The following is a 26,367-nucleotide window of genomic DNA, read 5'->3' as shown; positions in this document are numbered from 1 at the left end:
ATGTTATCGCGCACGCGCCGCCGCCGCTCGTGTAATTTCGGCTATTCCCGGCGCCGCTCGGGAGAGGCCGGGAATAGCCGAAAGTATACGAGCGGCGGCGGCGCGTGCGCAATGACGTGTCGGCGCCGGGCGGCGCCATTTTTAAAATGAAGGCGCCTCTGGAACAGGTAAGTGAAACAGCTTCACTACCTGCCATGGGCTGCGGGCACACTACGAGGGATGCAGTGCTGCGGGCATGGTCCACATGTACCATGTCCACAGCACTGCATCTCCTGTAGTATGCCCACAACCCCGGATCCTCTAGTACCATGCCAGTACCCTGCAATCTCCTGCACCATGCCAGTACCCTGCAATCTCCTGCACCATGCCAGTACCCTGCAATCTCCTGCACCATGCCAGTACCCTGCAATCTCCTGCACCATGCCAGTCACCCTGCAATCTCCTGCACCATGCCAGTCACCCTGCATTCTCCTGCACCATGCCAGTCACCCTGCATTCTCCTGCACTATGCCAGTCACCCTGCATTCTCCTGCACCATGCCAGTCACCCTGCATTCTCCTGCACCATGCCAGTCACCCTGCATTCTCCTGCACCATGCCAGTACCCTGCATTCTCCTGCACCATGCCAGTACCCTGCATTCTCCTGCACCATGCCAGTACCCTGCATTCTCCTGCACCATGCCAGTACCCTGCATTCTCCTGCACCATGCCAGTCACCCTGCATTCTCCTGCACCATGCCCGCCGCCCTGCATTCTCACCCTAGGCTTATACTCGAGTCAATGATTTTTCCCATCTTTTTGTGGTAAAAGTAGGGGTCTCGGCTTATACTCGGGTCGGCTTATACTCGAGTATATACGGTATATTCCACGCGCCAAGGAGTTTCAGAAATAGTGGGTATATTTACTAAAAATGAATAAATAAACTCTGGCTGAAGAAAGTGAACTTAGCAGCCGCTGTATGTATGGGAAGTGATTGTAATATATATGATCTCAAAAACAAGATCAAATACAGCGCTTGCTTTAAATTCTATATTCTATATCTGGTGTGTATATTGCCAATGTATAATAAATATCAGAGCATCAGGTTATCACAAAACATCAACATAAGTTCCACTAGTTAATTGGTTGTGCAAATCAGTGCAAGGTTATGCAAATCGGTGCAAGGTGACACAGCATAATTATATAAATACCAAATCAATAAGTAGAGAGTAAAAAATCACTGAAAATATATTAAAAAATCTCTCTATAAATATATAAATAGCCAAAAATGTCCGCAATATATAAGGTGACTGCTGTGCTTCCAATTAATAAAATATGTATATATACATAACCAGGGAAGGTTTTCCAAAAAGTTTTTAAAGTGGCTTCTGTGCTTCAAATTAATAAGGGTGAAATATATACATAATCATAAAAAAGTCCATCATATGTAAAGTGACTGCTGTGCTCCAAATTAATAAAATATATCAGGAAAGGTTATCCAAAATATTAAAAAAGACTTCTGTGCTCCAAATTGATAAAGGTAGAATGTCCTTAATGGCAGATAAATCCTCAGTTCCAAGGTGTAAACACTCTAGTCGTGGCAGAAATATCCCTTGTAAATGGGTGAAATAAATCGCTTACCAGATAAGGTGGGTTCTGTATGCCGTATGGCACCAGAACCTTTCAGGCTTGTAAAGCTCACTGGGCTTAAAGGATGTTTCCCCTCTGTGTAGTCTTCCGGGATCCTGGGATGCCTCTATGCTCCGGGGTACTCGATCCAAAACATCTCTAATTTCCCAGCATTTGACCCTCGCAGCACCGTGTTGTCATAGTTCAGCCTTGGTGGTCATTTCACCATCAAACAAACATGGCGGCAGCAAGCCATGTGCTCACATCTGTAGGCCAAAGCCATGTTTGTTGTGGACATTTTTGGCTATTTATATATTTATAGAGAGATTTTTTTAAATATATTTTTAGTAATTTTTTTACTCTCTACTTATTGAATTGATTTTGTATTTATATAATTATGCTGTGTCACCTTGCACTGATTTGCACAACCTTGCACTGATTTGCACAACCAATTAACTAGTGGAACTTATGTTGGTGTTTTGTGATAACCTGATGCTCTGATATTTATTATTCATTGGCAATATACACACCAGATATACAGTGGGTACGGAAAGTATTCAGACCCCCTTAAATTTTTCACTCTTTGTTATATTGCAGCCATTTGCTAAAATCATTTAAGTTCATTCTTCTTCCTCATGAATGTACACACAGCTCCCCATATTGACGGAAAAACACAGAATTGTTGCCATTGTTGCAGATTTATTAAAAAAGAAAAAGTGAAATATCACATGGTCCTAAGTATTCAGACCCTTTGCTGTGACACTCATATATTTAACTCAGGTGCTTTCCATTTCTTCTGATCATCCTTGAAATGGTTCTACACCTTCATTTGAGTCCAGCTGTGTTTGATTATACTGATTGGACTTGATTAGGAAAGCCACACACCTGTCTATATAAGACCTTCCAGATCACAATGCATGTCCGAGCAAATGAGGTCAAAGGAACTGCCTGAAGAGCTCAGAGACAGAATTGTGGCAAGGCACAGATCTGGCCAAGGTTACAAAAAGATTTCTGCTGCACTTAAGGTTCCTAAGAGCACAGTGGCCTCCATAATCCTCAAATGGAAGACGTTTGGGACGACCAGAACCCTTCCTAGAGCTGGCCGTCCGGCCAATCTGAGCTATCGGGGGAGAAGAGCCTTGGTGAGAGAGGTAAAGAAGAACCCAAAGATCACTGTGGCTGAGCTCCAGAGATGCAGTCAGGAGATGGGAGAAAGTTGTAGAAAGTCAATCATCACTGCAGCCCTCCACCAGTCGGGGCTTTATGGCAGAGTGGCCCGACGGAAGCCTCTCCTCAGTGTAAGACACATGAAAGCCCGCATGGAGTTTGCTAAAAAACACCTGAAGGACTCCAAGATGGTGAGAAAGAAGATTCTCTGGTCTGATGAGACCAAAATAGAACTTTTTGGCCTTAATTCTAAGCGGTATGTGTGGAGAAAACCAGGCACTGCTCATCACCTGTCCAATACAGTCCCAACAGTGAAGCATGGTGGTGGCAGCATCATGCTGTGGGGGTGTTTTTCAGCTGCAGGGACAGGACGACTGGTTGCAATCGAGGGAAAGATGAATGCGGCCAAGTACAGGGATATCCTGGACAAAAACCTTCTCCAGAGTGCTCTGGACCTCAGACTGGGCCGAAGGTTTACCTTCCAACAAGACAATGACCCTAAGCACACAGCTAAAATAACGAAGGAGTGGCTTCACAACAACTCCGTGACTGTTCTTGAATGGCCCAGCCAGAGCCCTGACTTAAACCCAATTGAGCATCTCTAGAGAGACCTAAAAATGGCTGTCCACCAACGTTTACCATCCAACCTGACAGAACTGGAGAGGATCTGCAAGGAGGAATGGCAGAGAATCCCCAAATCCAGGTGTGAAAGACTTGTTGCATATTTCCCAAAAAGACTCTTGGCTGCATTAGATCAAAAGGGGGCTTCTACTAAATACTGAGCAAAGGGTCTGAATACTTAGGACCATGTGATATTTCAGTTTTTCTTTTTTAATAAATCTGCAACAATGTCAACAATTCTGTGTTTTTCTGTCAGTATGGGGTGCTATGTGTACATTCATGAGGAAGAAGAATGAACTTAAATGATTTTAGCAAATGGCTGCAATATAACAAAGAGTGAAAAATTTAAGGGGGTCTGAATACTTTCCGTACCCACTGTAGAATATAGAGTTTAAAGCAAGCGCTGTATTGGTATGTAATCTATTTAAGATTTATTTTTGGGATTAATTATTAAGTACTTTCTGACTGACTGACCTGGTACAAGCATGTCTGACTTCAAAGTCAGAATTTTTGTTCTATATTCCAGATCAGTGACTTAGAATGCATTGAAGCCACTATATCAGCATGACAGCCAATCAAATTTGTAGCAGGGGCCTGTATATTAACACACTATAGCTCTGGTGCCTGACCTGAGGTCCGAGGGCCACATGCGGCCCCTTGGTATGATATGCGGTCCTCAGACCTCCTCTGTTTGTGATGGGAATATAGTTACATAGTAAGGTAAGGTTGAATAAAGACAACAGTCCATCCAGTTCAACCAGTGTAGATGTACGTGTGTCAGTGTCGATAATCTATTTCTATATCCCTGTATGTTATGTTCTTTAACGTGCACGTCCAAGAGAGTCTTTTAAAAGTATCAATACTCCCCACTGACACCACCACTTGTGGAAGAGAGTTCCACATTCTTGCCGCCCTGACAGTAAAAAACCACCTGCGCAGCTTAAGGTTAAACCGCTTTGCCTCCAATCTCATTGTGTTGCCCCGTGTCCCCAACCCCCCCCAGAGTGAATAGCTTTTTTTTCCCTGTGCTGGGATCACCATTGAGATATTTGTAACTCGCTATCATGACCCCTCTCACACATCTTTTCTCCAGCAAGAACAAATTTAGTGCTTTTAGTCAATTAGGGTAATGGCATTGATCGCTTCTAGCCTAATGTAACATGTACCCAGGTTCATATTGTCTTCTGCAGAATATTCCCCACCAAAAATTAAAATGTAGCATGTCCATACTCTTTAACCCTAATTTAGCCCTGCAGTTACCTGACCTATATAGTGGTAAAATAATGTGTTTAAAAGCCCTATAAACTGTTGTGAAGAAGTTTATGCATGTTGAAATCCATGCTGTCTCATTTGCAGCTCACCTTTACGAAAGTGATTGCCAGTGGGCATTGCGGTGTCGGCTATGAAAGAGGGGTCAGTTAGCACAGTGTTTCTCAACTCCGGTCCTCATGGCACACTAACAGGCCAGATTTTAAGTATTACCTTGGGGAGATGCAGACTAGAATACTGCAATCACTGAGCAGCAAGTGATATCACCTGTGATGTATTTCAGTTTTCTTGCAAACCTGGCCTGAGGACCGGAGTTGAGAAACACTGAGTTAGCACAAGGATATGGGAGTTTTCAAACTAACAGGAGACTTGCAGATACATTTATCAATAACAAAGCTTACCAGCAGGAATAGAGAAATAGTTAACAGAACATTTGCTAAATGTGAAAAAAAAAAGCCCCCATAAAACAGGCCTTAAAATGGCAGCAGAATTTTGTGACTCAACAAATCCTGTATGTTTGAAAAGTCACAGAGCTTGAAGTGCTGCCAGAATTTCAGCCATGCAAATAATGTATGTGTTTCATGTTTTGCCTTTTACACACCAGGTTTGGCCCATCCCACACTTCATCAAGGAATAAATCCTGCAGTTCCTCCTGGGGTGCCAGCATCTTTTCCTTCTGCATACAGCTTTGCCAGGGATCCACAGAATGGACAGATTGTGGTGATTCCTGCTGAACATATATCAAATTTTGGTATGCTTGCACAAACCTATATATTTTTTTAATCTCGTTCTAGAAGTTATTTAGACCTCCTTTTGAATATAAACACAGAACAGTGGTTGGATACACTATGGTCAGGCTAAACCATTTTCACACTCGTGCTCTTCTGACATTTACGTGTATAAATTTATGGACTGGTGTGGAGGCGCATTTATTTTTAAAGGTTTGTCGCATTTGAGGTTCTATTTAGGAAGTTTATTGAAGTTAGCCGTTCACAGTTGATAAGCAAAACCCAACACGTTTTGGGGGAAATGTCTCCCCCCTTCATCAGGGCTAGTATACAGGGAAACATTTAGCCTCCGTTCACTCTTTTTGTCCCACGGCCTTCAATGGAAATGCACCTAAAATGCATGTAGATTCTTTTTTTAGTGTGTTTTTGGCAGACGTTTGTGTATAAACTTCAAAAGCATCATCATGCAGTAGCAATAGTGTGAACCTAGGCTTTAAGGCAGGCCATAGATGCTGCAACTTTCTTTTCAGTTAGTGTTGATGGGGTAATCCTTCCTGTGGAGTGATTGTGTTCTCCCGGTGGGAATTGGGGGGGGTGCACGAGAGAGCCATCTCTGCCGAGAGAACAGGGATTTTTGCTAGTGGCTATACCCACTGGCAGTAATCACATAATGAAAATCCGACATGCTGTTTGTACCCAAGTCAATCTATGGATCTACTTGGGTACATTCAGCCTGCCTATAGATGGTTTGAATCTTTGCTGGTCCCTGCTGATTTGAACCATCTATGGCTGGCTTAAAGCAACGGTTAAGTACAGAGGCAAGAAAAGGTATGTGAACCCCTTGGAATTAACTGGTTTTCTGCAGTAATTTGACATAAAATGTGAACTGATCCTCATCTAAGGCACAATAGAGAAACACAATGTGTTTAAGCTGATGGCACACAAACCGCTCTAACTTATTGTGTCTTTACTTTATTGAACGCACTCAATTAACATTCACAGTGCTGGTGGAAAAAGGTGAACCCATAGACAAATCACTTCAACGATCGCTAATTGGAGACAATAGTTTGCACATGCGAAGTTCAGTTAATGAAATAAGTTTTAAGGTGTGGATTAGAGCTTCATTGATAAGACACTCAAACATTTTAAGATGTGAGCCACGCGTCACAAAAAGGAGCTCTCTGAAGACATACGATCAAGAGTTTTTTTAAAATTTATTACAGGTACTTGTATAGCACCATCAATTTATGAAGCACTTTACATATATATTGTACATTCACATCAGTCCCTGCCCTCAAAATCTAAGAGCTTCAATTCACATTCATACATGCACATACTAGGGGCAATTAACCTACTGGAGTACCCAGAAGAAACTTACGCAGGTACAGGGAGAACATGTAAACTCTGTGCAGGTAGTGCCGTGTTTGAACTGTGGCTACTCTTTCTAGAACTGGTCATCCAGTCAAGATAACTCCCAAGGCACAATGTAGAATCCTAAATGAGGTAAAGAAGAACCGACGAGTAACAGCTAAAGGCTTAAAGACATTACTGGAACTGGCAAACCTCCCTGTTCATGAGTCTACTATACCGAAGTCTTTGAATAGGCAGGGTGTCCATGGCAGAACACCACGGAGGAAGCCGCTGTTCTCCCCAAAAAAATAAAAATTTAGTGCATGCCCGACACTTGCCAAAAAGCACCTTGGCCAACCGCAACACTAATGGGGGAATGTTTTGTGGACCGATAAAACAAAAGTTGAATTGTTAAGGAAGAATACCCATCGCTAGGTATGGTGCAAAAAGGGCACAGCTTACCAACATCAAAAAATCACCCCAACAGTGAAGTATGATGGAGGGAACATCGGATTGCTTAGGTCCATCACGGTTTAGATGACTTGCCATCATGAGGGGTAAATGAATTCCCAAGTTTACCAGAATTTCCTACAGGATAATGTCTAAGTGACTGATGTTTGTATAGAATTTAAAATGACCAGGGGTGAGAGATGCTGATGGGCAGATGTGGAAGCAGAGACACGTATGGCCAGATCAAAGTGATCTGAAAGTGCAGGGAATACTTGAGTTTTCAGGAGTTTTAAATCGGGCTGGTCATTTATATAAGACCTGATTACAGATGAAGATTATCAGTGGTGAGAACAGAAGGGGTGGGATTTAGAAGTGATTTTTTTGGGGAGGGAAGTAATTACTAAAAAATATTTAAAAAATGAAGGTGTGGAAAATGAATGTAACAAAAGAGCAAAAAAAAAAAAAAATGGAAACTGAAGGGGCAAAAAAAAGGAATATGCCCAAACTGTATAATCTTTAGATTAATTGGATAGGATCCACAATGGCTGATTAGGGCATAAAATACAAACATTTCTATTTTTTCGCCAATTCAAATTACTCAGATGGAACTGCACTACAGATACATCATTTACCATACAATCACAGATCTTCAAGTCGATCTTTAAAACCAAAAAATTATATTTTCTTTGCATTACTTCCTTTGTGTGCAATCCCTGGTGATCCTGCCAATCCAGCTGCTTTCCTCTTTCAAACCGACCATGCCAAGGAAGCTAATCCTACACAGCATAGTCAGTTTTCTGCCTGTTCTCCAAAGATCAGACTGAACCCCCCCAGGCACAGCCATTCCTTAAAATGGTTGTTAACCCACTATACTATGAACATGCTAACCCCCCTGTTATATAACGCTATGTGTCCCTGTGCTATATAAAAAAATGCTGAATATACCTTATATCAGAGCGTCTCCCCCGGTGCGTACATGACTCCTCGGCTCTTTTCCGCCTGGCTAACGGCTCTAGCGGGTGGGGCCGAGCACTCTTGCTAACAGCCGGGGAGGAGAGAGGGCTGAGGAGTCACGTGAGCGCCGGGAGACGCTCTGCGATGATGTATAATCATCATTTATTTTTTTTTTTTTATGTAGCACAATGGCATGTATTGGTAAATAACCAAAGAATTCTATCCTCGTGTGGGATTGCAAAGGCAGTCAAGATGTCTCTATTAAAAATATCTTTTTATTTTTTACATTTAAAGTCTTATAAAAAAAAAAAACATAAAAGATTTAGTGCGTGAGAAACAAGCAACAAAATGTCCATAAGAGGTCTATATATGATAAAAGTGCAAAAAGTGGTATTCCCTAACTACTTGCTGTCCAGTTCCATAGAGAGTAGAAACCGCATTGATGTTTCCCAGTGGTGGGCATATCGGACGCGTTTCAAAGTGCAAAACAAAATCTTCAGGGATTTTTACCAATTCTGCAATATACAACAATTTTAAATTGCATACTTCATTGAATTTTAAATATTGAATTAATTTAAAACATTTGAAAAACGTACCTTTTTCACGGACTCTCCAAGTGAAAGAAGGTTTTCGAAGTGTCCCAAAACTAATTTGTATAATGTAAAAGCTCCATTCCCTTACAGCAGTATGGGAGGGAAATGGCTTCAGATGCGGTTCCCGGCATCCCAATATGTAAAGCATGCATGTGCACCGTAATGACATCATGTGCTGCCGCATCATATCTGGTCTCCGTGATGACAACATCCGGAGACCGGGTGACGGCTATATTGGAGACAAAAGCCGCCGACACAGGATTTCTCTCTAGTGCATAGCGGTAGGAAAAGAAACCAGGAGTCTCACAGTTCATCTCAACATACGCTTAAGAACTTTTTATGTTGCAGGGGCCTTCCTGTGTCTGGTGCAGTCACAGGTTGTCACAAGATACTATGGGGTCATATAAAAGTATATAATAAAGTGCAGCACTACATAAATGAACAAATGCATATCGCATATAGGTAAATAAAAAGTTCATATAAGTGAAATAAAAAGTTAATTGAATAAATCCCAAGTGAAATTCTAAATAAAAGCGTAGTCGCCTAAAGCTTGCAGTATAGAGCAACAATTTTGTTCCAAGATCTATGGATCTGGAGGCATTCCCACCAAATATGTAGGAGCATACCCCTGGACGACATGCACCCACAACAGCTGTCCGATAGAAGTGGGTTGATATATGTAGCCAAACCAAAGAGGGGCACCTATACCACCAGGACAGGAGCTTGAACCCCTTCGATTTATTATTTTTTGTAAACAGGTGAACTCATCCTTTAATTAGCTAAGGGAAGAATGTAAATGATAAAAAGTGAACTTTACTTGTATCTCTTTACTTTTAAATTAGCATTTTTTGTTGCATTCTGGAACATTGATATTTTTTAGACATTTTTATAATCTTTTTTTTTTTTTTTTTTTTTCTCAGCAGAAATACTGGATCGAACATCATCCCTCTGGCCTTCTATGTATTCTTCAGCACATAGCTCACTGCAGCATGCGCATCATCTACAGCTATTTTCTCAACAGCAGCTTATGAGACAACATGAACTATACATGCTGCTGCAACAGCAAGCAGTTCACTCTATAGATCTACACAGAAGTGCTCAACTAGAGGCTCTGGAATCACAGAGAAGTGAACAAGTAGATAATATGGATTTACAGAGAAACTCCCAACTAGAAATTATTGAAATGCAGAGAAGTGCCCAGAGGGAACTGAAAGAATTGCATAGGAGAAATCACCTTGAATCTCAACAGTACCATCGAAATGAACATTGTATGGTAAGGTTGAAGTGTTTTGTGGTTTCTTCTGTTTAACCTTTTCGCTGCCAGAGCTGTTTTTGCGTTTTATGCACATGTTTAAAAAATCATTTTCGCTCTGAAGATGATGTAAAACCCCCAAACATTGTATATTTTCTGAAAAAAAAAACCCTAGAGAATAAAATAGTGGTAGTTCCACTGTTTTTATGTCACAAGATTTTACAGCAAAAGTCTAGAAAACACAACATTTCCATAAAACACACACTAAAGTGAATTTCAGGGCATACAAACGCAATAAATTACCCAAATTTTTGGTAAAATTTAAGACAAGGTTGCGGTGAGTAAATAGATACCCAACATGTCAATCCTTAAATTTGTGTGCTCCCATAATATGGCAACAAACTTCAGTACATTTTTCATAAGTGACGCTTCAAAAGCCCCCTATAGGTATCACTTCTCTTTTGTTCATTGACAGACACAGCGCTACATAAATCCTAACTAGTGGGTTATATTGCCTCCTCTAGGAGTAGGCAGAACAAAAAACACCTGGCTACGACCATGGGCCGTCTCCCCACCTGGTATATAAACCCCCCCCCCTCTGCTCTAGGTAATCAGTTTTAATCTGTCTAGTCAGGAGTAATGACCTAGGCTCCCGCTTGAGATCTCTGGTCCTAGCAATTTTCTCTTTCCTGACTTCTTTTTTTGTTTTTTCTTGATCTACAATCAACTGCCGGGCTGGGAAACAGGCTGGATAATCTAGATCCAGTGGTCCCCCAGCCCAGCCAACGAGCGCATGCAGACTGCAGCTACGCGCTAAGGCGGCCGTGACATAGCCTCACGGACAGAGTCTGGCCCGCGAGTTAAATGTCTCGTAGGGTCGCATACGATCGGGCTTGGGTCTGAGTCTCAGTGGTCCCTTGGCCGACAGCTCCCCTACTTCGGTGGCGAGGATTTCTGTCCGAAGCGTTACCTGCACTACGGAAGGGTAAGTACAGTTCCCCCTCTCCCCTTTTGGTGGTTTTCTTTGGGGTGGATGCGTGTAACCTCCAGGGAAGGTCGAACCTGCCTGCAGATTCCCTCCTCCCATTCTGAAATCCCTCACTGAGCTGGGCTTCCCCCACTCCCATTCCCCCGTCTGGACCTAGAGTCTGGTGCGGGTCCCAGGGCAGAGAATGCAGCAGAGACCCCCCCCCCCCGCCATCCCCACTCTGTAAGGGTCCTGGGATAGTGTGCCCCGCCCTTTGTGGTCTGGTGGCTTCCAAATGTAGGAGACCCCTAGGTGCATGCCCTGCTGTTTGCAGTGTGAGTTTAGTGCAGGGGGTCTCAGTATAGAGACCGGTGAAGTGTGTAGAGCAGAGTCTCCCATAAATGTGTGTCCTACCTTCAGGGGGAGTCCCCTTGCAGAGGGTGCAGCGTTGCAGAGGGTGCAGGAAAGATTCTGGCAGCATACTTCAGTGTTTGTAGCTGATGGGTGCCATTTTTCCTTAGTCTGGCTGGTCTCCGGTTGGCGGCCATGTTTGTGTAGCCGGATGATATCACAGGGCCATATTCCCTTAGTCTGGGAGATGCTGGAAACTGAAGCCTCGCGGGGATACCCCCTCTTTCTCTTTAGTTTCCTCTTTCTGTGCTTGGGACATATGAACAGGCGTAGCGTCCATGATGCCTTGAGGGGATACTTTAGAGGTACCAAGAGACTGTTTTTATACTGCCAGGTCTTCCTTTCCTTATGGAGCCTCAGGGTCACATCTCCCCCACTGACCCCCTCATGGAGGTGGAAGGTCCCTCGGAAACACCAGGTTCCCGTGGTTGCACTGACAGCGGTCCCGATGTCCTTAGTGTCCCGGGTGGAAGTGGCGTGTGGGCAAAGGCACAGGAGGAAGCGTCCCCCCATCTTCCCCTTAACATGGACTAAGACCTGTGTGCTTATGTTCTACGGTTTTGCATGCTTGAGGTTTCTGATTATTGGTACTTATTAGGGGGAATTCCAGATTCTATAAATACCCCAAAATAACCCCTAATCAACATTGAAACAAGATGCTCTGCTGACCACACATGACTGCCATCCCAATGTTAAAAGGCATGAAGCTCCTCTCCCTATTCCACAACCAATATCTTTTTTTTTTAAAGTAGAAGTCTGGGCTAGAGTTAACTTTGCTTGAAACAGCGTCCACGCCCTTCCAACACCTATACTAACTACCCTGTAGAAGGAAGGTGCTTATACTTCACTTACCTATTTTCAGGGAGCTCTGGTCCAATCACGTGGTCGGTTTCCCTAGCGACCGGCTTCAGGGAAGAGAAGGGACAGTCAACAGTAGAATCTCAATAGTAAGCCTTTGGGTGACCTCCTCACCCAGGCAATACCTTCCATTGTCAATGCTCTCTACCCTTTCACAGGGTAGTTAGTATAGAAGTTAGAAGGTGGGTGGGAGCCATTTTAAGCTTAGTTCTAGCCAGAATTTCTACTTTAAAGCTCAGTTTCTGTAGAAATGGTGGGGTTACTGATTGTTTTCATCCCATAATAGTTGTGCTATGGTTTTTTAAAACCGCATTTTTTTTCTTTTTTTTTTTTTTATTAAAAAATGTTTGCCATACAAAATTCTAAATGTCCAATATTCTTACTAATTCTAAAAGACAAAAATCAATAATAATGTTAAAAAATAAATATTTTTTAAACCGTTAATTGTGGTTGTAAAACATTGACTTAAAGTATGTAAGCCCAAAATTTCATATTCCTGATATGTGCCTGCTGTACCATGTACTAGCTATGCTGGGAACTCAGCCTGCTCTCCTCCAATTATCAGACTTGTCCTGACACGTTGACTTAAAGTATGTAAACCCAACCCCCCATGCACAGCCTTTCACTTGGAAGCTCACTGTACTGTTGCTTCTACTCCCTCCAGCTCTTACGCTCCATTCACACTACCGCGACTTGTCAGCCTGACAAGTCGGGGTCCCTCGCGGTCCATTAACTGCTACAGGACCCGTTCTAATAGGAGCGACACAAGTCGCTCCGACTTAGAAAAAGGGTCCTGTACTACTTCGGGGCGACCTCAGAGCGACTTGCATAGACATTCATTATATGAAGTCCGTGCAAGTCGCCCCCGAAGTAGTACAGAGTCGTGACGCTTCAGTGTGAATGGGCTCTTAGGCATTTGAGAACAAAAGGAATGGGATCATTTATAAAGGGGGGGGGATAGGTATTTATAATGCTTTATTATATCTATGCACAAATTTTTTACATTTCATTTCTGTTTTAAACTGAATAGGTTGTTTTACAAGGTGTTTGTTTACAGAATGTAAAGCTTAAAAAAAAAAAAAAAAAATTCCTTTTTGAAGGGTAATGGTGTTTTTGTGCTGTATATTCTCTATTTCTCATGTAGCTATCCTTGATTCAAAGTCATAACATCTTGTTTGTTTAGATGTGTCTGACTCTGCAGAAATAGTTTCACATGAGAATATAAATTTGTTATGGGAATAATCAAACTCGTGTAGTATGCAAAAAAGGTATGTGAATGAGTCATACTGAAATCAAACCCCTATTGCGAAATCAATCTCTGTTTCAAATTGTATATATGCTCGGGACATTTCCTGAAATAAACGAACATGCTCTGACTCTACCCTTGTGTGTGGGTCTCTCTGCACGACTCCCTTCGAGGCCTCCTAGGGAGTCACGCCAGCCATCTGGTTCTGAAGTCCCTAGCACCTTTTTCCATACACTTTAAACACTTTCCAACCTCGCTATAGTGGAATTACAGCTACAGCAGGGTCAGCCAGTTCAGGGAGGGCGTCATGACGCCCTCCCTTGATTGTGCACGCTGCGGCGTGTTCTGTGACACGACGCCCCTTTACCACATGATCAGCTGTACCCAATCGCAGCTAATTAAGATGTACACAAGCCGATTATTGACATATCCTTTCCTCACGCTGTTGGGCCAATAACCAACTTGTGTGAAAGGGACATCTACACTGATAATCAGTGCAGTTCCAACAGTGCTGTCCACCAGTGCCGCCAATCAATGCTACCTATTAGTGCCTCCACATCAGTGCATATCAGAGAAATATTAACGGTTTGCAAATCTTTATAACAAAAAAAAAAGAAGTTTCTCATTGTTTGTTGGGGTTTTTTCGTTTATCAAAATATAGCAGTTTTATTGCTACTGGGTGGCCGCTGTGCACAGGATCACGTGTGTGTATGTATATATGTCTGTGTATATGTGATTCTACACTTCCAGGTAGGGGGCGCAAATGTCCACCGCCACCAGTCAATCTTTCTGCAGAGATGCAGAATGGCAGGAGGGAAGGCATGGATCCTGTGTCTCTGCAAAGCAGGGACATTGAGCCATGTCTTCAGCTAGTAAAAGCACCTCCCATGCTGTAATGAAACATTGCCTAGGCACACAGTAAACCCTTTGCTTGCCCCTGATGGTAACCCCTTCCCAGACAGTGTCATTAGTACAGTGGCAGTGCATATTTTTAGCACTGAACACTATTGGTGTCGCTGGTTCCCACAAAAGTGTCAGTGTCCGATTGTCCCCCGCAGTCCTACTATAAGTCGCTGATTGCCGCCATTACTAGTAATAAAAATATTAATTCCATTAATATATATCACATAGTTTGTAGATGCTATAACTTTTTGCACAAAGCAATCAATATACGCTTATTAGGATTTTTTTTACCAAATATTTTTAGCGGAATACATATTGGCCTAAATTTATAAATAAAAGTTTAATTTTTTTTTTTACTCATTTTTTTTTCTTGGATGTGTTTTATAGCAGAAATTTAAAAAAATAATTTTTCATAGTTTTTTTTTTTTCGTTTATAGCGCAAAAAATAGAAACGCAGAGGTGATCAAATGCCACCAAAAGAAATCTCTAATTTTGGGGGGGGAAAAAGGACATACATTCAATTTGGGTACAGTGTCGCACGACCACGCAATTGTCAGTTAAAGTAACTGCCAATTTTTTTTTTTTTTTTAAAAGAACACTAATGTCTCCCTATTGTGCTGGTGACAGAAACTGAATACAAAGTCCTTGTTCTGCTTGTTGGCCATCGAGAGAACATCTATTCATAAATGCATATAGTCCTCGGCAACAGATAGCTGTACGTTTTTTAGTTTGCTGACGCAACTATATTCAGCTTCTGAAACGGTTCTGAATATAAGGGTTACTGAGCTGGCCAGCTGCAAGTAGTTCTGTTCTGACATAACTTAAGTCTATAGCAGAAAATGGGTTAAAGAAATACATTGTACTGATCTGTAACACTTGTGCAGCTTTAGGTTATCTTTCAAGTATGGTATTTACTACTTCTCTACCTGTGTAATTCTTTACATTTTTCTCACACATTACAATCTGCATTTTTGCTTGAAAGTTGCATTCCCAGTTACAGACGGTCCCCGGGTTACAAGCATCCGACTTAGAAACAACTCCTACTTACAGGGGAAGACAACAGGAAGTGAGAGAAAATCTACCTCTAGGAAAATAAATTCACTCCTGAAAGAGTTAAAATGGGAAAAAGATGTCTCCAGTGAAGCTTAATTACCAATCCGTGTTTCCACAACAACCCAAAATTTAAAAAAAATCCAACTGTCATAGGGACAGAAAGTGAGGTGAAATCTTCTGAACGGGCACAGACCGCAAAACAAATGTCAGTGGTGTTAACCCTTCCCTTTGCTAGCCAAAAAGCTTAAAAATTATTTTTTGGCTGAAGCTACGCTTAAAAAATGTCCCAGTCCGGACTTACAAATTCAACCTAAGACCCTATCTTGTTTGTAACCTGGGGACTGCCTGTACTGTGGTCACATCTGCATTTACTTCACGTCGGGTCTTCTAGGATACAGGGGTGTAGTGGACCCTGAGGAGCACATGTAATTGCATAAGCCTTTGAGGGGAGCCCCCTTTTACCACTTGCAATGCCTCTTCCCACTAATCCTCTATGAAGGGGTCAAGGCATACTGCCCTGTCTTTCCACTTTCTGAGGGAAGGATCAGGAATGCTGTCGGCAACACAGCGCAACATCTGGACATTGTGTGGTCAAAAGTTGGTATAATCTGTAGCTTCCCTGGCAGGTGACCCATAAAACCGCACAAAAATGGCAAGGTTCATTGGGTGGATTTTTTTTTTTTTAGACATTTTGCTGCCAACAGGAAGATGAGCCTGTCTCCCAGAAGCTCTCTGCAATCATATTCCTCAGAAGCGGTGAACATGGACCATTAATACCAGGTCTTTCTGAACTGTTCTCCTCTGTTCTTCAAGAAGAAAGAGGGGGCAAGGTCTCCATACAACATGCCTTCTTTAGTCAGGTGATAGGTTGGATCTATTGCCACACTGCTGGTACACAGGCCCTAGCTGCATTATTTAGGAGTATAATTAGTGCCTGTTTGTACCTGTGCAGGACCTGATGATATGTAACATATTTCCTTTTTTGCTATTAAATCTCCAGCAGTTGGGTGAGCATGTGGGAAAAGGTTTGTGTAATTTACATGGGAAATATTTCTAATTTCTCTAAAGCATGAGATAATTTGGGAAGTGTGATGTGTGATATTCTCCCTTGTTGTAGAGGCATTTCTATACGGTTGGGCTGAAAAGTTTACCAAGTATCCAGAAACTCTTCCTGCTATTGTTTTTGGTTTAGGTTCTCCGGAGCTGGGTTTTTAATAGGAATTATGCGCTTGGTGTAACTGTATGGGGTATTATTAAAATAGGATTTCTTCATTTTTGTTTCCATCCAGGAGCCCACAAAAGTAGGCGAGGAAAGAGCTGTGGAACACACATCTGAAGCCAGACATCCAAGCCCACTATGCAGCTCAGGGCCAGTCCAGAAGAAAGTGATTTCTCAGGCATCCTCAACATCCTGTGGCAAAGAGTTTGCTTTCTCGACCATCCCTCTCAAAATATTTCCAATTTCAAATAAAACTGAAGAAATAACACAGCAAGACCATGATATGCACACCTCTAAAAATCCTGACTTGCATCCTGCAGTTTCTGCTAGTATTTTGCCAAGCAAGGTTGAGGATAATGAAGAGATGGCAAAAGAGATAAATATAAAACCAGACTCATCTCTAAATGAAGGTTTGTTTTCATTTTTTTTCTTTTGAGCCAGCAATAATAATTTTACAGCTGTCTGCTAAATCCAGCTTTCTCAGCTTTTAAAATTACACATTATATTAGTCTTGCAAAAGTTCTTTTAATTTGAGGTAAACATGGATCCCAACAGTCAGCGAAAAGCACTGAGCAATAATTTACCATGTTAAAGCTGAATCACTGATTTTAAAAGCAATGGTATGGCCATAGCCAGCTTCAGAGTCCTGAAGCTGATGAAGCGCTAAGCACAACTATAAAGTATGGAGTTCAGGAGTCTGAAGCTGCCATAGCATTATTAAATTAGTAGGGAATTTGAAATACAAAAAGCCAGGAAGAGAACCCACTTATGTTACCGGCTCCCTTTTGGTCAGAGCTTACTTTACAACTGTGAATTGCATTTTAAAAATCAGTTGTGTGTAGCCAAGTGTAATATAATGGAGCTCAGAGGATAGTGACATCGGCTCTACATAATTTAATCATTTACTAAGGTTGGAAGGTCGCCATCAGGCGTCTGTGGCTCAGGTGTGCAAGGTGGCGACCTGGTTGTCCGTGCACATTTTCAACAGTTATCCAAACTTGCTGTTATGGCATCTTCGGATGCTTCCTTTGGCCGCACAGGTTTGAGTGCGGCAGTTGTTCAAGGGGACATTATTTTTAATGTCCCTCCTTATGGGGTGTTCTTTTCTGGGTTTGTTCCAGTTTTTTCCTGTGGGTTCAGGTTGTTACTGGCCCGGCTATTTGCGTTATCTTCTACATTGGTTGCGTTGCTTTCCCACCCCTCATACCTGCACTGCTTTGGGACGTCCCATTAGTGAAGGCTAATACCATCGGGCGGCGACTGTCAGAGGACGTAAGAGAAAATAGATTTTTGTAAGAACTTACCTTAAAAATTATTTTCTCTGAGTCCTCTGACAGTCGCTGCCCCTGCCTCTGCCCCTCTGTTTTTTTGGATCTGGGGGTTGTTGCCTTCCGGTACTGCTTGCTACAAACTGAGGTATTATCAGATTGGGTTCTGGATAATGGCTGAGGGATGGCCCCCTAGTGGCGTGCTGAGGTATAACAGTTTTTTTTTTTTTTTTGTATTAACCTGATCAATTATCTGCCTAGCCTGCTCCTGCAGAGTGCGCCATTACCCATTAGTGAAGGCTAATACCATCGGGCGGCTACTGTCAGAGGACTCCGAGAAAAGAATTTAACGGTAAGTTCTTACAAAAATTCAATTTTTCCTCATCCCCCACATGGGAGATATATAATAAACAATGGTGTATATTACCTCGGCAACTTTAGATGACATACAAGTTCCCCACTCGGGTATGAGGGAGACATCTGTGAATAACTGTAGTGCAGATAGAGAGTCCTATTGGAATAAGGGGGACTGGCACAGAAACTACATTTATGACATAGAGCGGTATAAAGAAAGTGAAGAGAATCAGAAAGCAAATAGGGGGGATTAAGAAAGGGAGTAGGGTAAATACCTGGGCAGATTCACACACCTGGAAAGAACCCCCAACTGTAAGCAAAGATGTGAATGTGCTATAATGACCAGATAGAATAGTTTGCCCCAAGGTGATTAGTTATCCAGGAAGTCCAAACTTTTTTTTTTTTTTTTTAATTTTATCGTGTAGGATTGCAGCTACTGTATTTTCTCATTGAATAAGCAACACAATATTTTCTATTTTACCTGTGCGCTTGTTGGAACCCCCGATTTCCATTCCCTAGCTAGCTTGATTGGCTGCAGTAAACATGAACGATTTCAATTTAAATTGGTTAGATGTGCTAAAGAGGTTTGAGATTTAACAGGGCTTTATAGGGATTTTTGGGAATACTTTATCCTAGAACTGTGTAAATTTAGTTGGTTTACCCTCTTCCAGAATCAAAAAGAAAAGAATATAATTGACCTGCTGCTTTTCTCCCAGGTGGACATGGTGGGTGAATGAATACAGTCCCTTTTAGCCCTCTTTCATATTGAAGAGTTTTGTCATGCAATGTGACAGGTCAAATCGGATGACAAGTCATGCCCTATTGCCGGCAATGGTACTGTTCCAATCGGTGTGACGTCAACTTTGCTGTGCCGCAACGATTTGCAAAAATAGTTCCTGCACTACTTTTGGCGATTTTGGGTGCAACTTCAATAGACATCTGTGCATAAGGCTGCACAGATGTCTTTCAAGTAGCACCTAAAATCGCACTGAACTGCTACTTTGAAATCGTGCTACTTCAAGTGAAGTAGCACGATTTCCAATTAGCATCAATGTGAACCAGGGCTTAATTCATTATTTACCGTGAGATTAGCCAATTTTGGCTTCATATACAGTATCTCACAAAAGTGAGTACACCCCTCACTTTGATACAAAGTAAAGTAGTAAGTGTACAGCTTGTATAACAGTGTAAATTTGTTGTCCCCTCACAATAACTCAACGCACAGACATTAATGTCTAAACTGCTGACAACAAAAGTTAGTACACCCCTAAGTGAAAATGTTCAAATTAGACCTAATTAGCCATTTTCCCTGCCCGGTGTCATGTGACTCATTAGTGTTATAAGGTCTCAGGTGTGAATGGGGAGCAGGTGTGTTAAATTTGGTGTTATCACTCTCTAATACTGGTGACTGGAAGTTCATGGCACCTCATGGCAAGAACTCTCTGAGGATCTGAAAAAAAGAATTGTTTCTCTGTCGCTCATTGAAAGACGTAGTCCTCCTTGATTAATATCAACTCGGGTTATACTGCCCTCTACAGGAGTAGGACTAGACAGGAAAGAAAATGTTCTGGCCACACCTTAGGGGCAGTCCCAGAGGGTATATCCTCTCACTTCCTGCTACAGGATATTAGTTTTTTTCTGTCTAGTTAGGAGTAAGGACCTAAGTTCCTTGCTGGGATCTTTGGTCCTGGCAAGATTTTTTAGAAATACTTTTTTAGGCTTTTCTTCTCCAGCGTTCCTGTGAGATCTTCAAGCAAGTACGCTGAAACTGGGCGACGGGCTGGATGTTGAGATCCAGTGGTCACCCCAGTTCAGCCTACGAGCGCGTGCAGGCCATAGCTCCGCGCTGGGTCGGCCGCGACATAGTCCCACTGGATGGGGACTGACCCTGCGAGTTAAACGTCTCGCCTGGACGCCAATGACCAGTTGCAAACTGGGTCACGGCGTCCGTATTGGTCGACAGCCCCCCCACCCCGGTGGAGAGGGGTTCTGTCAGGAGATGGCGCCCGCCTGGTTCCGGTATGGTGAGTAGAATGTTCCCCCTGTCGGGTTTGTTGGTGGACGCGGGCCCCTCTCTGGGATGGTCGGACACTCAGTTTCTGGGACCCCACTCTATCCTATAACAGGTCACAGATCCCCCAATTTGAGTGTGATTTTGTGAATAAGAAACCAGGAGGCTTGTTTTGGGAGCTGACTATCTAAAGTCACTATATGACTGTAAGGGTGACTGAAGTCAGTGGCAGACTACTAAAAGGCATTACTATTGAGGTATAGAGGTATCCTACCTGTCATAGTGTGTATACAGCCGATGCCTATGCCTGAGTTACTGCATCCGCAGGTCGCCATCCCTCCAGAAAGCCGGTCACTTCCACAGGCCGCACAGCCTCCCGCAGGCCGCACAGGCCGAGGACACCTCCCGCAGGCCGCACAGGCCGAGGACACCTCCCGCAGGCCGCACAGGCCGAGCGCGCACTCCCGCAGGCCGCACAGGCCGAGTGCACACCTCCCGCAGGCCGCTGCTAGCTTACAAGCCGCCGCTATCCTACACAGGCCGCCGCCATTTTCCTGCAGATCGCACGGGGCCGCCATATTGGCGTAGCCTCGTGTCTCTAGCATGGGGGCGGCCATGTTTGAGGTGACCAAACACCTCGAGGAGCTATGGGGAGGCGCCGGAAGGCATGTAAAGGGGCGGAGCCGCCTCCTTGGCCTGGGAAAGCAAGCCAAAGACTTCCGGTCTGTAACAGACAGTGCTGGAAGCAGGTTGATAAGAAACTTCTGTGCATCAGGTGAGCCTTGGGGTCTCTCTCTCTCTCTCTCTCTCTCTCTCTCTCTCTCTCTGAGGGGTCCAAACAGGTACACTGAGGGGCGCTATTGCGCTGGGGGGACTAAGTAAAAAAAAAAAATATATTTTTTCTTGCAATTTTTTGTGTTTGCTGGCAAGTGTCTTGTTAATCATGAACCCTGCCACACATGTATCTCCACCTGATCCCCTCGAGGTGGCCGCAGGACCCTCCAGTACCCCACTTGTGATGATGCTTTATCAGCAGTTTGGAGTCTTTGGTATCCCGGGTGGAGGTAGCCTGTCAGGGACGGGGGTCAAGAAAAGTGACCCCCGCCTACCCCTATTTTATCTGATACTTCAGATACGGATTCTGAGCTGGTCATTGCAGCCCCTTTTCTGGGGTTGTTGTCTCAGGTACGGTCTCCTCAGACAGTGAGGAGGACGCTTCTGCCTCCGCCATAGCACAAGAAGCGTTGGTGGAGGCACTAGTTGCGTCTGTCCGGGAAACCTTAAATCTTGAGATTACACTGGCAGAGGTAGCTGAGACTGATATTCCTTTTTTGGTACTACCAAGCCTACCAAAATGGCGAAGGGTTTCCCTTGCCCAAATGGGGTCGTCCGAAAACGAACCCCTGCTATTTCCCCGCTCCATTTTCTCCCTGATAGGGTCAACCTTCAGGCCAGTGGTTGACATTGGTTTAGTCTCACAAACTTCGACAGAATGGGCCTCCACCCATCTCTAGGGTGGGGGGACGTCTTCACCGGTTTCCGGATCCATGGCTTTCCAGAATCCCGTATAAAGGGGTTCGCGAGGTCATACGGGTGGGATACAAGATCGAGTTTCGATCACTTCCACCGGTGCGATTCTTCCCTTCCAATATTCGACATCCCCGGGTCGCTTAAAAAGCTTTGCGGGGACAGCTTAATGCAACAGGGAGTGGTAGTTCCCATTCCTTGGACAGTTTCAGGGGTTCTAGTCGAACCTGTTCACAATGCCCAGGAAAAAGGGCTAGGTGCGTCCAATTCTGGTCTTGGGAGAGATGGAGTCCATCCGAACAGTGGTGGCCTCCCTGCATCAGGGGGATCTCCTGGCGTCCATAGACATTTAGGATGCCTATCTTCAGATCCCCATCTTCACAGGCTGGTTCCCACCAGGACACTGAACTATCTGGGCCTAATTTTGGATACATCCTTGGCAAGAGTGTTTCTCCATGCGGAGAAACTCCAGAAGATTCAGTCTATGATTCGGATGTTGCTGTCCGTCAACTGGCTGGGACTGATGGTCGCCTCCTTAGAGGCAGTACCGTTTGCCCAGTCTCATACCCGAATTTCTCCAAGAGGAGATTCTTCTCAAATGGAATCGGAATCCCGATTCCCTGGACAATCGGATCCGATTGAGCGAGCAGACCAGGGAGGCTCTGGTCTGGTGGCTTCGGTCTCCGATGCTCAGCCAGGGGAAGTCATTTCTTCTGATAAATTCCAGGTTACCGATAAATGTGTTGGAACTGAGAGCGTTCAGACTTTGTCCGATTTACTGGACCGAGCAGCTCCAGGGCAGCCCGGTTCGGATCCAATCGGACTATGCCACGGTCATGACTTATGTCAATCACCAAGGGGCACCAAGAGTGCCCTGGCGGCCATAGAAGTGGCCAACATTCTTTATTGGGCGGAACAGTTGTTCCAGCTCTCTCCGCGATATACATCCCGGGGGTGGACAGGCAGATTATCTCAGCCGTCAGATTCTGGATCAAGAGGAATAGTCTCTTCAGCCAGAGGTATTTCACCAGCTGTCCCTTCATTGGGGCACCCCGGATATGGATCTGTTGGCAGGTCGGCTCAACAGGGCTCGCGCCCGCGATCCTCTAGCCGACGCAGCAGACGTGCTGAGCGCCACGTAGGGGCAGTATCAGCTACTGTATGTCTTCCCCCCTCTCAAGTTACTGCTGAGATTTCTCCGCAGGATAGAGGTGGAGGGAACTCCAGTTATCCTGGTAATTCCGGGCTGGCCTCGTCAAGCCGGGTACGCCGACTTGGGCAGACTAGTCGCGGACGCTCCTTGGAGACTTCCTCTCGGAGAGGATCTGTGGTCTCAAGGACCGATTTTCCATCGTGCTTTACAGTCGCTGGCTTTAACGGCCTGGCCATTGAGACCCAGGTACTGAAGGACAGAGGATTGTCAGCTTCAGTTATTCCTACTCGAATTAAAGCAAGGAAAGCGACATCCAGCAAAGTCTATTATCGCACATGGAAGGCTTATATTGGTGTGAATCGTTGGAGTTTTCCCCCACGTACCTATTCGGTGACCCGAATCTTGGCTTTTTCTGCAAAAGGGGGTTGAGCAGAAACTATCCTTGAGCACTATCAAGGGTCAGGTTTCAGCGTTAGCAATCTTCTTCCAGAAGCCTCTGGCTACTCATTCCTTGGTGCGGAATTTCATCCAGGGGGTGCAGCACTTGGCTCCGCCAGTGCACGTGCCCTAACCACCCTGGGATCTTAATTTGGTGTTGTCGGTTCTTCAGAAACCTCCCTTTCAAAATATCAGGGAGATTCCCTTGCTTACATTATCCCAGAAGGTGGCCTTCTTGGTGGCTATCACTTCTGCACGCAGGGTGTCAGAACTGGCTGCATTATCATGCCATTCCCCATATCTAGTGGTTCATAGGGATAAGGTAGTTCTTCATCCGAAGCCATCCTTTCTTCCTAAGGTGGTTTCAGATTTTCATCTGAATGAAGATATTGTGCTTAATTAAAACAATGTGGGTTTGTGGCGCGCTTCAGAAGTGAAATGTTAAAATATTAGATGATGTGGTAGATATTTAAATTATTAAACTCAATAAAGTGCTATTTTTTTAAAATTACATATTCTTTTGGCTGGGGTATATTTCCACTTCAAATATAAACGTGATGACGTAAATAAATAAATGTATAAACAATCTGTGTTCCCTCTATACCGTGTTAAACATATTTAAAAGTGCTGAGTGCTTTCAATCTTCAAAAAATATTAAAGACAACCAATAAATACGTATTCCAATTGAACAATGTGCAAATAGTTGCTCCAAAAAATATAAAGTGCTTTGTGCTTTCACTCTTAAATCAATATAAATTAAATTAATAAGGTGCAGTGTTCATTAGTGTCCATTAAATATCATCCACAATATGGTGTAATTCAACTCAATCTCTTCAACTTTAAAAACCAAAACGTGCTTCTGTGCAGATAAAAGTGCTGTGACTTGCTGCCTCCACCAGGTGTCACATCTAGGTGCTCTAAACTCTCACCTTGATAAGGTGTAAAATACGCCTGTGTATATAGTTTAGCCTTCGGGGTGATAATTAGGGGCTTTCACTCTTTCCAATATCCTATTCCTGCTTCCGGGTAATCCTGTTCTGTCCGTTATGTGGCTGTAGGTAGTCTTTTTAGGAGGTATGCAGGATAGTTCAATCCCTGGGTTTAGTGGAGATGGATGGTGGAGGTGGCTGCAGGCTTTATACAGAGCTAGAAGGACTCTTAATACTTTTATCTTCACTTTAAGTTTAAAGCAGGTTTATCAATTCCAATTCAGAATGCCGCAATCACTCCTTGCTGCAGTGCTTCTGTTTGCCTCCCTTCACATGTGGTGTTTGGGCATCTATAGGAAACAGAGATGCCCAAACACCACATGTGAAGGGAGGCAAACAGAAGCACTGCAGCAAGGAGTGATTGCGGCATTCTGAATTGGAATTGATAAACCTGCTTTAAACTTAAAGTGAAGATAAAAGTATTAAGAGTCCTCCTAGCTCTGTATAAAGCCTGCAGCCACCTCCACCATCCATCTCCACTAAACCCAGGGATTGAACTATCCTGCATACCTCCTAAAAAGACTACCTACAGCCACATAACGGACAGAACAGGATTACCCGGAAGCAGGAATAGGATATTGGAAAGAGTGAAAGCCCCTAATTATCACCCCGAAGGCTAACCTATATACACAGGCGTATTTTACACCTTATCAAGGTGAGAGTTTAGAGCACCTAGATGTGACACCTGGTGGAGGCAGCAAGTCACAGCACTTTTATCTGCACAGAAGCACGTTTTGGTTTTTAAAGTTGAAGAGATTGAGTTGAATTACACCATATTGTGGATGATATTTAATGGACACTAATGAACACTGCACCTTATTAATTTAATTTATATTGATTTAAGAGTGAAAGCACAAAGCTCTTTATATTTTTTGGAGCAACTATTTGCACATTGTTCAATTGGAATACGTATTTATTGGTTGTCTTTAATATTTTTTGAAGATTGAAAGCACTCAGCACTTTTAAATATGTTTAACACGGTATAGAGGGAACACAGATTGTTTATACATTTATTTATTTACGTCATCACGTTTATATTTGAAGTGGAAATATACCCCAGCCAAAAGAATATGTCATTTTAAAAAAATAGCACTTTATTGAGTTTAATAATTTAAATATCTATCACATCATCTAATATTTTAACATTTCACTTCTGAAGCGCGCCACAAACCCACATTGTTTTAATTCTGTATCAACTGGTTCCTGGTACCAGTATCGTGGTGCAGCAATAAGAAGGAAACATACACTACCTCAGATAGCGCAGGAACCACCCATACACAGAAGATATTGTGCTACCTTCCTTGTGTCCTAAGCCCAATCATCCTCGGGAATGTGTATTGCATTCCTTGGATGTAGTTCGGGCAATCAGGGTATACCTGAAGACTACGGAATCGTTCCGTAAAACGGATTCACTTTTTGTGATCACGGATGGCCCCAGAAAGGGGTTGCCTGCATCTGCCGCGATTATCTCCAAATGGATTAGGCAGACGGTGGTACAGGCTTATTCTATTAAGGGTCGGAATCCTCCGTTCCCTGTTAAGGCGCACTCCACTAGAGCGCTCAGTACTTCCTGGGCCTACCGCCATCAGGCGTCAGTGGTCCAGGTTTGCAAGGCGGCTACCTGGTCGTCGGTTCATACCGTTACAAAATTTTATAAAGTTGATGTGATGGCATCGTCAGATGCCTCTTTTAGCCGCAAGGTTTTGCAGGCCGCAATTTGAGGAGACCGGTGGTCTACCTCGAGGGTTTTTTTCCGTTGGAATTTCAGTTGAGTCTCATCTTTTGATTGATGAGCCTTTAAAACTTCTAGTTGGCACCGGTTGGGCCTTCTAGATTGGATTTTGATTTCCATTTTCCCACCCCTCATTTGTGGCACTGCTTTGGGACGTCCCGAGTTGATATTAATCAAGGAGGACTACGTCTGTCAATGAGCGACAGAGAAAAATGGATTTTTGTAAGATCTTACCGTAAAATCCTT

The 26,367-nt window shown here is 43.5% G+C and overlaps 1 protein-coding gene across 1 annotated transcript in view; it reads left to right on the top strand.

Annotated features, from left to right (window-relative positions):
• Positions 1-26,367, top strand: part of TNRC18 (trinucleotide repeat containing 18) — a 399,546-nt gene that overhangs the window by 86,517 nt on the left and 286,662 nt on the right. Inside the window, exons 7-9 of the mRNA XM_082260849.1 lie at positions 5,270-5,416; positions 9,661-10,013; positions 16,720-17,059. Coding sequence (XP_082116975.1) covers positions 5,270-5,416; positions 9,661-10,013; positions 16,720-17,059 — 840 coding nt within the window. The remainder of the gene's footprint in view (positions 1-5,269; positions 5,417-9,660; positions 10,014-16,719; positions 17,060-26,367) is intronic.

Source organism: Pelophylax lessonae (genome assembly GCF_965119305.1).
Source record: "Pelophylax lessonae genome assembly, chromosome: 6".
NCBI lineage: Eukaryota > Metazoa > Chordata > Amphibia > Anura > Ranidae > Pelophylax > Pelophylax lessonae.
Note: the sequence above shows the minus strand (reverse complement) of the source record. Positions and strands in the feature narration are given on the sequence as shown.